Source organism: Ornithodoros turicata, chromosome 2 (assembly GCF_037126465.1).
Source record: "Ornithodoros turicata isolate Travis chromosome 2, ASM3712646v1, whole genome shotgun sequence".
In the NCBI taxonomy this organism is placed as follows: Eukaryota; Metazoa; Arthropoda; class Arachnida; order Ixodida; family Argasidae; genus Ornithodoros; species Ornithodoros turicata.
In genome coordinates this window covers 149,145,833-149,159,196 of record NC_088202.1, presented here as the reverse complement: position 1 = coordinate 149,159,196, position 13,364 = coordinate 149,145,833, and the positions used below count along the sequence as shown (strand labels likewise).

The window sequence follows — 13,364 nt, the reverse complement described above, 5'->3', positions numbered from 1 at the left end:
TAAACACTCAATTATTATTAATAAAGGGAATAAAGCATAAAACTGGTCGATGGACGAATACTGTGGCTTTTCTCTTTGCATCGGGCGTTAGCATACGCCGCCTAGACTGTTAAAAAATTAAAATAAAGCTACAAATTGTTTAATTCATAAAATATTTATACAGTATTTGGTATTTCTTGAATTTAGTATCTAATAAAATCCTATTAGTCACTTAGCCACCTGGCCACCTAGCTGAACGAGCGCTCCAAGTGGTGACCGCAAGAAACGTCAACAAGGGGGAAAAGGGGAAAATGCGAGAGAAGCAGAGAAAAGGTGGAAAGCGAGCGCACTTTGATTGGTTTCGGAGAATACGCGGAGTGGTGGAGTTGTGCGGTCTTGGGGAGTTTGTGAGTGCCGCGACAAGGCATGCCGGTGTTTCCGTCCAAGCTGTCTTCCAGCGGCATCAAATGTTTGCCGTTGTTTCTGCGAGGTACTGTGGTAAAAGGTTTCGGACGAGGGAGCAAACAACTCGGCATTCCAACTGGTAAGTTCCTCAAGCAACTTACCGCGGCAACCTTTGTACGTGGATATTTCATTACGATTCATATTGCGCAGACGTCTCTTGTATCGAGTTGGGAACTATTCTGAAGCTGTTGATTCATTTCCAAAGCTGATGACTCGACTTAGACTGCGTCAATACATTCGTTTGTGAAGTGAAACAGGCTTTGTGATTTGTAAACACAGCCGATATACACATAATCATTGCATTCACCCCAGCACCCGCAAGAAAGAAAAAGGAAAAATGCGCTTAGTAGATGAGGATTCCAACTCCCCTACACCGTATTCAGAATGTTGCGCAGATTTCTTGTTGCACCACGAGGAAACGCCGTGACCTACTGTTCCTCACTGTGCGTCGTGCGTGGTGGTCAGCGCACAGCAGGTGCGCAATAGTGTCGTAGATCGGCGACGTTTTTTAGTGACACGTGAATCCTGCTGATTCGTCCTGTGCACGCATAGAGTACATCTTCTTGCCACGAAAATTCCTTATTTTAAGGGATGTTAGCAGAGGTAGGGAAGTTGCGCGATAAAAAGAACCCTTTACCATGAAAAAATGGCTAGGGGTTTTTTACATTATGCACCCTTTACCAGTTAAGTTACTGTGCAGAAAATGTTACCAAGTTCCCTACGAAGTTACAAGTAATGAAAATGAAGTTGAAGTTTCAAGATTCTGCAGAAGTCACGAGTTACCCATGATCGCAATTGATGTTCTGAGGCTGGAACACATAGAAAGGACATGTCCTTTCTATGTGTTCCAGCCTCAGAGCATCAATTCCCATCATGTTCAACAATGCCACTTGCATCACCTTGTCATGTGAATGTATGTGTGTTTGTCCCTTTAAACGATGCACCCTTATAAGTCGCTGGAGAGGTGGGTTAACTTAGCTCAATTGGTAAGAGCCTTGGACCGGTAATTAAGATGGTGTGGGTTGGAATCATACAGCTGGCTAACCTTTTCAGTGACATCCTTCTTGTATCGTTAAGGAGTTACCTTCGCGTTACTTCTTATGCCTAATACACACTTTTTAATTCGCCTTTCTATAGTTAATTCAGGTCTGGTTCTTTCAATGGGTGGTATAACACGTTTTATAATAATACCCGAAGACTATATCATTATCTGGTATGACTAATGTCTACCTTTCTTTAAGGAGAGATTTCGTGACTCGATTATGTAATGAGGTTCATAAGGAAATTTAGGTTTCATTTGGGTTTACGCACATGTCATAGAACCGCACCAAGTCTTGATCTTGCCACACAGTGCCATCTGCATTATAAATAGGGAGTGACATCTTCGGGTTAAACCCGATTCTGCCTGGTTATTCCCCCCCGAACTGACCTCTGACCAATTTGGGTTAAACCCGATTTCTCCCCGAATTCCAGTCACTATGAAATCCTCAAGTGACGTTTCCACTGAAGACGATCAGAGGTCGCTACGTGTAACACATGGAAGAATGGGTCACTTACGTTCCCAGCAATACACCCATGTGTGTCAATATTGTCTATGCCTTCGGGGATTACCGAAGGAAAATCACGATCCCGCAAAAAAAAAGAAAGAGAGATTAGAAAAAGACTAAATAAACAAGAGCAGAAACAAAAACACACAAAGGCACAATTATCGCCAGATTTTCCCCCAAATTACAGATTTAAACGTCTCGCCAGATTTTTACCCCCAGAATCTGAGAAAGGCATTTTTATCCCGAATAAGTCACTCCCTAATTATATATACACTGCTCGTCCCTACGATGATCATCACCCTAGCTTCCTTACTTACAGCCAAAGCAGAATTTGTAACATTCACCATGTAACAACAAGGGTGTCTGACACATTGTGCACGTGCGATGTGATGTTTGTAGATGAGAATCAAACAAAGGGAGCTTGGAACTTCCTCCAAGTTACTTTGACCAAGTTATCTAAACAATGAATGAGTTCCCAAAGAAGTTATTGGAGCTCACAAGCGACGGGCTAGGTTAAAAGGTATACCGAAAAAAGTTGCTTAGTTACAGTAACGAGTTACCCCCACACTAATGTTTTGTGCGTGCATCTTTATTGCCCCTTTTACTGTTACTTCAAAAACGCGTCATTTTGTAATAACTAACTCGTAAATTTTATTCGTAAATTAGTTTAGAAGTAAAGAAGTTTTGTGAATGATGCATATTTTTTTACTGTTAAGCGTCGTTCTACCATTAAGTAACACATTTTTCTCTCCAGCAAACTTTCCCGCAGATCTCGTGGAGCATCTTCCAGAGGACTTAAAGTGTGGTGTCTATTATGGCTGGGCGGCTGTGGACGACGGACCAGTCCATCGGATGGTGATGAGCGTTGGGTGGAATCCTTACTATAAGAATGAGAAAAAATCCATGGTGAGATGGATTCTTAGAAGGAAGTTTGAGAATCTGGTCTAGAAGGGGCAGGGTCATAAATGTCCTGACCCCCTCCTTAAATTCTGTCTCGACAGAGCGTTTAATTGACCCTATGTCGCATATCCAGCGTGCTGTCCGTGGCTGGACCACCTCCTCAGAAAAATCCTGGATCCTCCCCTGGATAGTATAATTAGGGAGTGACTTTTTCGGATTAACTGCCTTTCTCAGATCCGGGGGTAAAAATCTCACTCTATTTTGAAATCTGTAATTCGGGCAGAAACCGGGTGATGAAGGTGCCTTCAGGTGTTATCGGGTGTTTTTGTTTCTCCTCTTGTCTATTAAGTCCTTTCTTAATCTCTTTTTTTTTGGGGGGGGGGGATTGTGACCTTCTAGCGGCAATCCCCGAAGGCATAGACAGTGTAGACACACATGGGTGTATTGCTGAGAACGTAAGTGACCCATTCTTCCATGTGTTACACGTGACGACCTTTGTTTGTCTTCAGTGGAAACGTCACTCGAGGATTTCATTGTGACTGGAATTCGGGGAGAAATTGGGTTTAACCCGAATTGGTCGGAGGTCAGTTTGGGGGGGGGGGGGGGGGGAATACCTGGCGGAATCGGGTTTAACCCGAAAAAGTCACTCCCAAAGTATAATCCTAACATTACATAGGGTATCATGGACGAAACATTTCCCTCACGAGGCCAATTTCCCTGAATTTGCACGATGAGTTGGTCTTTGTTTGCTGGTAGTAATGTCATTTGACCGAAGTAGCCACCGTCTTCTCACATGTGGAGGGATTTCACACTCTTCTTTTTGACTGTTTGGAGGAAATCTCAAAGATTCTTTACGCTGAAAAAGCGCAGCTATTGCCCAACTAAGTTTTTAGCGTGTGTCCTAAAATAGTCCAATAGAATCCAAGATGAAGGGGGAAAAAGCTGGCATCTGCAGACGTGCGCACAATACTCGCCAAGTGTGTAATTATATAGTGCGTGTGTTGACACTAGAGATGGGATGAATCTCGAATCTTTCGAATCCTTTCTTCGAAAAGAGTTTAAAAAGCCAGGGAAAAACACTTGTAGTGAAAACTGTTTTGAAGCAGAATATGATGCCTTCGTTGAATGAAAAACAAACTAAATTACACTTCAGTTTCAGGAGAAAATACACCCACATAGGTGTTCTTAAACGTAATTTATTTAACGTGTTGTTCATGGACTACAAGAAATGCATAGATTCCCTAGTCTGAATTATTTCCACAAAACTAAGCAACAATCAAAAGCAAAACCAGGTTAGGTATTTTTGAACTTGTAATGTGACAGTTCCTGCCTCAGCTCTCTCAGTCCAGAGCAGCGTAAACAAATAAATCAAGAAAACAGCTGTTGGCCAGTGAGGCTTTTGGCTGACTCCGGAGTCGCTCATTTGAAAGAGAAACAAACAAAACGTGGTTGGTGGATTCGAAAGCTTCGATTCGCCGTTTTGGGCACTAGGATTCGTGAATCTCTAATCCCTACCTAGGATTCGCGGATTCGGTTGCACATTCCTAGTTGATGCATTTTTAGAACATGCAGACAGTCAACTCCGTGCCGGTCTCTCCGTTTCGAACGGGCGCTGACTGTTACTTGGATAATTGTTATTTAAGCATCATTCCAGCCTGTTTTGGGGATTACTGTGGGTGATCCAAATCTCCGGCATGAGCTCAGTAATAGTCCGCATTAGCAGCCATGTTAAGAAGAGTGACACCAGTACGGCATACAGGGGCGTCATATTGGTTGGAATGAAAGCGATGGAACAATAATAAGTGGGATTGCGTGATTGTTCCTTAAAGCACCACGTTCTGCGCCATGTTGTATCGCGCTATACGCATTAGCTTTTCGACGTTCTGCGTAGCCTCGTCTCCGAGGAACTTCTGTCAGGGACTAACGGAAACATTTAGCGTGATAAACATAGTATAAACGCTGCAAGTGTTCAGTGAGAGCAGATGGTATGGTGGAATGGATATGGAATGGATAATTCACAGTTCATCATCACTTACGTGATGCTTCGAGAATAAAACGAGTATTATACGCGTGAAATCATCCGCGTTTATTGTAAAGAGTAGCATTTGGATGCACAGAGACTTTCCCTCGCAGCTAATAGCAAGAAGATGACAGTTTTGAGGCGACCAATGTCGCTTCACAGTGATATCGGGTGGCACAAGCTCGCGTAATCACTACAAACAGGCTGAAGCGATGCGTCGATAAAATCTTCTACTATCCGTGTATTCACACGAGCGACATCCTCGCGAAAAATTCTAGCGGAAGAAAAAGCAAAAGCACTGCTTACAGAGACTAAGTTCTGTCCCGTGTTGTGTTGAGCATTCACACGGTGCGGAATACCGGGAGTGGCGTACTGAGCATTTAGCAGACGACGCCGTCAGCGTCTTTTCCTGTCGTCTGCTACGGAATGTCTTGTGGCTGGGGCGCAGGATATTCCCCATGATTAGCAGTGTACGAGAAGAGACGACGCTGAGCGCCCACGTGACAGCAGAAAGCTACGACATCTTTCGCATCTTCGTTCGCGTGAATACACGGTATGTGCCGTATTAATCTATTCGTCCGTATGCGCCAATAAAAAAAACTCATCGCCCGTTTGAAGTGGAGAGCCAGCTCTCAGACGGGCACCCCAGTAATGCTCAACGTTCTCCCCCGAGAATTCCAATTAGAGCAGCTAGGGCAGTGTCCCTCTTGCTCCGCAGTTGGGCAAAGCTGTACTAAGAACTGATGTCTTCCTCTGCCACATTGTGTTACGCCTAATTTTGTTCTCTGTTCCAGGAGGCCCACATCATGCACCACTTTGATGATGACTTCTACGGTTCTGTGCTAAGAGTTGCCGTCCTGGGATATCTACGAGCTGAGAAAAACTTTGCATCAGTGGGTACGTGAATTCCGCATTGAACATGTGGGTCATAATGAAGAAAAAGCTACGTTCTCTGCAAGAACTTTGTTATGAGAACATTAGTAGGGGAAGGATACGGGTTGCCTAAATATTACGTTATATAAGCTTATAAAATCTTGGAATTCCTTCGTAACTACTTTGTTTTTTTGCATTAAAAATATGGAACATTTTTATACAACGAGCATCCTTTATAGAATCCCAATTTCAATTCATTTATTTTTTGTTTTATTCAATGTCATCAAATAATGTTGCTCAGGGTGACTATCTCTCAAAGGCATTTTAGCGAGTCCTCAATTTGGGTGATTGTGAAGGGCCTTTAACGCTGCCACGACACAGTCAACAAAAACGAGCATTTCTGTCGTCGTCGTCGCGGGTCCTTGTTTTGGTTCCGAGTGGAAGTGTTTGTGGGAACTGAACAGACATTAGTCTGGAAAGTGCCGGAAAACCTCAGACAGCATACTTCAGCATGACCTTGGATTAACTACCAATGAGTGTATGCTACTGAAAATGAAAAACACACTTGACGTGAACAGTGTTTTATATAACATTTTAATGGCATAAATTTTGTTGCGTTCTAACTGTTCATCGCCACAGCTATAATACATTTATTTGAGAGTGCTACTGCCACTTCAGTTTACTCCATATCTACTAATACTTGGCAGACGACCTGGTCGCCGCAATAAAGAAGGACATCGCAGATGCAGATTCGGCCCTCAGCGGAACACAATTCCAGCAGTACAAGAGTCACCCATTCTTCAGCGCGGAGCAATTGAGTGGTGGTGCCCCGCTTGTCCGCAGTGCATGATGCTGGCCTGTGTAGGATGCAAGTTCCTCCTGCTCTCTGTGATTCCCTCGTCAGCACATTGGATATGAGCAAAGTGATCTGTGGCAACATTGGTTCACATTCCGTTTATGTGCGTGCTACTAGAAACTATTGTTTCTACCTTCTGGGTGGTATGGAGGACTAATTAAAAACAAAATCTATAAAAAGCTGCGGCTTTTTGGGCAAGATCTGCATTCTACTCCAGAAACTGTACGCGCATATACTCCGCTGCAGTGGCGTGCTGCTGTATTATATTCGAAAGTTTGCGTTACGAGCGAAACTTGCGGGAATTGTGGTCTTACTATTTGTGTGCCTCCCTTGCTTGTGGAATGAAAACAGCAGTTAGGATGTGCGTAACACCTGCATTTCACCCCACTTATGAGATTACGAAGCAGTTGGGACATTTAATAATACTGCACCAATGTTTTATCGCTAAGCACATCTTATAATGTTGGGCACATTGTTAACGAGAATAGACAGCATTAAACTTAGGATAATTATTTATTTAATTACTTATTTTGGTGAGCGTGTTTAAGATCTGACAGTTTGGCTGTTCATTGTATGTCGAGCTTTCTATTAAAAAAGTTTATTTTTCTCTCTTGTATCTAATGAATGAAAACCAATGGGATTTTGAAAGGTACTTTTGTTTCAAAGTTTTTTCCTCCGAGGTTATACAGAGTCATCTAAAGCACACATTGGATGTTACCATAATTCCGAGGTTAGCATTTCAGAGCAACAGAGTAGTTTTGATTTCTTTCGTTGCTACATAAAAACGGGGGATGTCCACAGAAACACCACCTTACCCACAATCGCTAGATTTGAGTGAAGTGAAACGTGCTTTATAACTAGGGCCTGACTTTTTAGGGTTATACCCGATTATGCAGGATATTCACTTCCAGATTCAAATCGGGAAAAACTGTTTAACCTGGTATTCCCCAAGAACTGCTGGACCAGGTGAGTTGCAACTAACACACAACTTTGGAAACTGTGTTGTAACTGCATAAATATGTTAATACAAACTGTCGAGAGAGAGAGACCCTGCCGCCTCTTAGATGCATAGACTAAATACAGATGCGCTGTGTCGTGTATTATGATGAGTAAACCAAAGATTCAATCAGAATTAGGTTGAATCAGGTTCAGTTCAACCCGATTACACCCGAAAAAGTTGGGACCTATTTATTGGCATTGCGCGTCCACAATACACGCTATGAACCACAAAGTCAAAGAAAGAAAACTAGGAATAAACTTGCACTAACTTTTAGTAACAACTAGAGATTTTCTAACAATGCAGCCGTTGCAGGCTGTCTGGTAGCGACCAGTTCCTTGACTAGTTGCTCCTGCTCCGGCAGCAACGCTTCGACTGGACTCTCGTAGTACGGAACGCGAGGGTCGTTCTTGTAGTCTTTGTGGGTGAGGTTGATCCTCATGAGCACGTGGGCCTTGTCCCTGCCGTTTATCTGAAATGAAATGGCTCCTCTCTTGGGACATGCAAGAAGGAAAATCTGCAGAAATGCTCAAGGAAGTGTCTTCGCATCGAAACTACCAAAAATTTGGGGGAGCTCCCCTCATGTGAATGTAAACTTGCATCAACACCATGACCTACTAGATTATAACAACCATGTTATAGACACCCCTTCCCAGCGCCACATTTTTGGAAGGTAGCGGTGGCGCTACTCATCGTCAAAGTTATTGCTTCCTCAACTTCTACAATACTTTATACTTCAGCTTACCTTAGTACTTCTGTACAAGCGGTGGATATTCCACGGATGTTTCATTCTGAGGTTGATTGTCGTCGTCATTCTACGCGTTTTCATAGGAGCTATTGCTGTCGTCTGCTACGGTAGTCGTACGTACGCTTCTGCGCGTTCAGAATTCAAATTTCCATCGTCCAATCGTGATGCAGATCTCGCGTGCTGATGAGTTGCGCCCCTAGCGGATCGTGCGGACGGGCTCCTCACAGGGGTTGCTGATTATGACTCGGTCGTTATAATCTAGTAGGTTGTGGTCAGCACGCGTCAATTACGTTGCACGAGAAAATCGTTTAAGCGGACGAGGAGAAGACAAGCGAGTGAAAAAACTTGCCAAGATATTGAGGGCAAAGACCTTGCCCTGCATGGAAGGATCAGGTCCCACGATGGGAGTTTCTGGCAGGAGGACACTCTCGTCGCGTACCACTACGCCCTGACATTGTACCAGACTGTGATTTTTCCACAACTTGAAGCCCCTGGTTCTTACTTACTTACCGTTTTTCTGAGAGCCACTCTGACGTGCCAGGGTTCCACGGTCCACGGGAGATCCCTGTTCATGGAAAGGTTGTACGTGCGTGTCTCCATCAAGCGAATGGTCTGCAGAGAAAATGTGCGTTGGGAAATATATTTCGAGCTCACCTAATAAATAGGGAGTGACCTTTTCTGGGTTAAATGCCTTTCTCAGATTCGGGGGGGGGGGGGGGGGGAAATCGGGCGCTATTTTTAAATCTGTAATTCGGGGAGAAACTGGGTGATGATGGTGCCTTCGGGTGTTTTGGTTTCTCCTCTTGTCTATTAAGACCTTTCCTAATCTCTCTCTTTTTTGTTCTTTTGTTGTTGTTGTTGTTTTTTTTGCAAGCTTGTGACCTTCCAGCGGTAATCCCCGAAGGCATAGACAGTGTTGACACACCTGGGTGTATTGCTTGGAAAGTAAGTGACCCGTTCTTCCATGTGTTACACGTTGCGACCTCTGTTCATCTGCAGTGGAAACGTCACTCGAGGATTTCATAGTGACTGGAATTCGGGAAGAAATCTGGTTTAACCCGAATTGGTCAGAGGTCAGTTCAAGGGGAGGGCGAATAACTGGGGCGGAATTGGGTTTAACCCGAAGAAGTCACTCCCTACTAATAAAGCTAGCTCACCAAAGAGGCATATGGGGAGCTGAAAGTGGGGCCTGCCTCGACCTTTTCCTGGAAGACACATACATATATACGTGCGCTCGAGGATCTCCGAAAGATGTCAAAAATAAGCACCTACCCTAAAAAACAAATCTAGACACACGCTACGAAGTAAAAGACAAAACTAATAGGAGGCCCTTCCTCATTACTTCCATTTCACATAGATAGGCAAGGGCAATCGGAACACTACGCATTTCACACATTGTGTTTTCACGTTGCATTCGACTCCACTTATGATACGTACCTGCTTGTGCTTTTCACGCAGCTCCAGGTTCTCGGGGGATGCATACATGGCATACCCGGGCAAGATGAGGTTGAAATAGGCGTAGTAGGAAGGTACCGAAATTATGTCCCACTTGTCCCCTTTACCTGCAGAGGGAACTCTGTTAAGTAAGACCGCAAGTATGGGGTAGTAGGGGTAGCATTCCACCGGGACTCAACAGTCTAGCCCTGGAAGCACACAGCAGAGCTCCCGATGTTGTCCTGTGTTGGGGAGACGGTCGACATTTGAAGGCCGAGAGGCAGTAAGTAAAATACGGTACGAGAAAAGGGTCAGAAAACTATGGGATGAGACTTGTGTGAGAAGGATACGTGTGTCTCTCAACTAAGTACCTCGCATGTACCAAATAAGAGGTGAACAAAAACAGGGAAGCCAAGACTGGAAATATATGGGGAGAGGAAGAAAAATATCGGGGACTTTTCATTAATTCATGAGCAGCTCTCAGAGGTGAGGACGAGTATGCTGCAGACTACGACTCAGGAAACTAGGAAAATTTAATTGTAAATTAGGAAAATTTGAAATGTGTGAGGGGGAACGTGGAATATAAGGCACTAAAAGGGCATAGACAGATAAGAGGGAAAATCAACTCCACATTTACCGCATATTCGCACGAGCGACATCCCCACGGAATGTTCTAACGGAAGAGAAATCGAAAACACTGCTCACATAGCCCAAGTTCCTTCCCGTGCTATGTTGAGCATTCACACGGTGCGGACTACCGGGAGTGGCGTGCTGCGCATTTAGCAGACGACACCGTCAGTGTGTATTCCTGTCGTCTGCTACGGAATATTTTGTGGCTGTGTGGTAGGATATTCCTCACGTTTAGCAGTGTATACGTGAAGACACGACGTTCAGCGCTCGCATTCACGTGACAGCAGAAAGCTACAACGCTTTTTGCATCTTCCGTTTCTGGGGGAATGTCGATCGTGTGAATACATGGTTAATGACGTAAGAAAATAGAAAGTGAGTAGGGGTGTGCGAATATTCCAGTTCTCGAATTCGAATCGAATATCAAACGCTCGAACTATTCGATTCGCGAATCGAATGTCCAATATTCGACTATTCCACGAATATGAACGGCACAACCCGAAAGTGGGCTTCACCTGATGCTTCCGTGCATGAAGTGAAGCCGGCTTTACGAAATTGCCCTTGCTGCAGGACCAACACAGGCGGGACAATGTTTAGTTTGAGAAGTGGTGGCGCCCCTCCCACGCCGACGAGAAACTTTGATTTGATGTCTGTGAGGTTGCCTTTAAAAAGTTAGGACTCTCGAATAATGACTACAGCCCACGAACAAGAAGGGTGTCTTAAAGATGTCCTTTATGCCTTTATGTCCTTTAGCGAAACTGGGTTGGCGAGCCTTTTTGTTCACAACAACACCTTTTACTGTTCTTAAACGGTTAGAGGTCACTTATCCGTCTGCCCAGCTATTCATTGTACACAGACATGTGGCACCATATCTCCTTTCCTCTTCCCTTTCTTTGTACAGCAGTGTCTATACTATATATACTTATGTGTGTCACCACTTCACTTTGTACCTGAGGAAGCGTGGACCTCCACGCGAAAGCTTGTACAAATTAAACTTAAACAAAAATCTTCAGTGTCGGTTTCTGTATTTTGTTTATGTCCTTTATGTCTAAAATTTCAGTAGTGCAACTTCCTTCGGATTCGCACACCCCTAAATGAGTGAAGAGGGGGACCGATATTCGGGCAAGGTGGCAGCCGATACAAAAGGAACCCATCCATCCATCCTCACCATCAACGTGCCGAGTCAGGATGACATCAATGTTTTCCTTCTTCTTCTGTTCCGTGATCTCATCGTATTCGTAAACATAATGTCTCTTTCTCAGTGGCCTGGAATGTTTGTCGGTCAGCTTTGTAAGTTCCACTGGAAACTTACGCTTCACGATCACTGTCGTCTGAAATCCAAAGAAATGTGTAAAGCTAAACCAATCTAAAGACAAAATAATTTGTGCCCGTTATTCTTCTTACTCTCGCTTGCCCACGTTGCACTGGATGCAGCTTCGTTAGCAGCGTCCTCGTAATCGGCTGCAAGTTCTTTAGCATCGTTATTGCTGGCTACCCAAACCTATATACAAATAGAGAAATTGGTAGCGTGTTGTTTATGTCCTTTTTAAACTGGACAATCGAGTGATTCAAAGGCAACATATAGCTTTGCTTTGTTGAAGGCATAACCCAGATATCAGCAGAACCATGTCTACCACAGGCATGAAATTTTTTGGAAGGTCCAACTTTAGGATGTCATTAAGCTCCCGTTCGTGCATGATGCAAACGTAGCAATGGGTGCCCACCGTACTCTGCAGTGAAGAAGTGGTGTGGGGATATTGACACCGCAGACGCAGGAAGAGCAGGGGGAGACCTCCGCTGGTGTTAACACCCAAAAGTGTTGATTGTGTTCATCATCTCATTTTAGCGGATGGGCAAATCTCAGCTGAAACAATTGCGTAGACCTTTGGCAAGGAACACATTGGGTTTGCGGAAGCTGTCAGCCAAGTGGGTGACAAAAGTGTTTGAATGCCAATGAGAAACAATACTGAATGGATTATTCCAATTTGATCTTACAGCACTTTGAGCGTGCTGGTGGCGCTTTTTTTAGGAGACTTATTACAGTTGATGAAACATGGTTGTATCACTATGATCCTGAGAGAAAACAATAGTCTGTGGATTGGTGGCACTCGGGTTCTCCGATCAGCGGCCACAGATTTCTCGGACAAGGAAGGTGTTTTGATGAGCGACTATCCCTAGAAGGGTGAATACTACTGTAGCTTGCTCTGCCGGTTAAAGGAGGCCTCGAAAGGCACCGGCTCGCAAGCAGGCAATGCACAAAGATGATGCAGGTTCTAAACAACTTGAGATTTGAATACACCGTACTCGCAGTATCTTGCCCCCTCACATGGATATTACGGAGAGCAGCTGATGTCGGATTTCTTTTATCGAGGGTTAAAAAAGCCCCAGGAACGATGTGCGTTGAAGTTGGAGGCGAACATATATCCTAGAATTGTAATAAAGGTTTGACTCTAGGCCGCGTCCTTCTTTGTCGGGCCGATAATTTTTCAGCTGCTCCTCGTACATTGCCTACAAGTCCGTCTCACTAACTTGCTTGCCTGCTAATCAATCCTGTGTTCGAATCAAACGACGTCGAAAATGTGTTGTTATATAACTTACATGCGCGACGATGTTGAGTTACGTTTGATCACAGTTTAATAACTTCACGATCGAGATTCAAGCTCTTCAAGCTAATGCACTGCACGATGCACTGGCCAAAGTTAGTAGCCAGCAGTAGCCAGAGTGAAGCACGAAAGAATCCGCACATGCCGATAAGCGTGGGGCACCTGTCTTTAGAGCACTGAGAGTACTAGAGGCAAAATAACTAAACTTTTCTCTTAATGATGTATGTTAACCGTCACACGCGCTTTTTTTTTGTCTAGCAATACGTATTTTTAGATTCCGAATTTACCTTACTATGGTGAACAAGGTTCATAGGT

The 13,364-nt window shown here is 44.2% G+C and overlaps 2 protein-coding genes across 3 annotated transcripts; one reads left to right on the top strand and one right to left on the bottom strand.

Moving 5' to 3' along the window:
* The first annotated feature begins 290 nt into the window (after window positions 1-290).
* On the top strand, window positions 291-7,247 carry LOC135386386 (riboflavin kinase-like). Of its 2 annotated transcripts, none has more exons than XM_064616284.1 (4): window positions 291-523; window positions 2,746-2,897; window positions 5,706-5,808; window positions 6,492-7,247. In XM_064616284.1, exons 1-4 carry the CDS (start codon window positions 406-408, stop codon window positions 6,632-6,634), a joined length of 516 nt encoding a protein of 171 aa, XP_064472354.1. In that variant the 5' UTR covers window positions 291-405; the 3' UTR covers window positions 6,635-7,247. The 2 variants fall into 2 exon arrangements, with proteins under 2 accessions (XP_064472354.1, XP_064472353.1); XM_064616283.1 differs by lacking the exon at window positions 291-523 and adding an exon at window positions 1,303-1,408.
* On the bottom strand, window positions 2,625-13,161 carry LOC135386385 (large ribosomal subunit protein bL9m-like). The gene is made up of 9 exons (XM_064616281.1): window positions 13,045-13,161; window positions 11,851-11,947; window positions 11,615-11,777; window positions 9,823-9,947; window positions 9,543-9,590; window positions 8,896-8,997; window positions 8,735-8,833; window positions 7,909-8,109; window positions 2,625-2,872 (listed from the first exon to the last, which is right to left on the bottom strand). The coding sequence occupies exons 2-8, from the start codon at window positions 11,923-11,925 to the stop codon at window positions 7,921-7,923; spliced, it is 801 nt and encodes a 266-aa protein (XP_064472351.1). The 5' UTR covers window positions 11,926-11,947; window positions 13,045-13,161; the 3' UTR covers window positions 2,625-2,872; window positions 7,909-7,920.
* Between the last annotated feature and the right edge of the window lie 203 nt (window positions 13,162-13,364).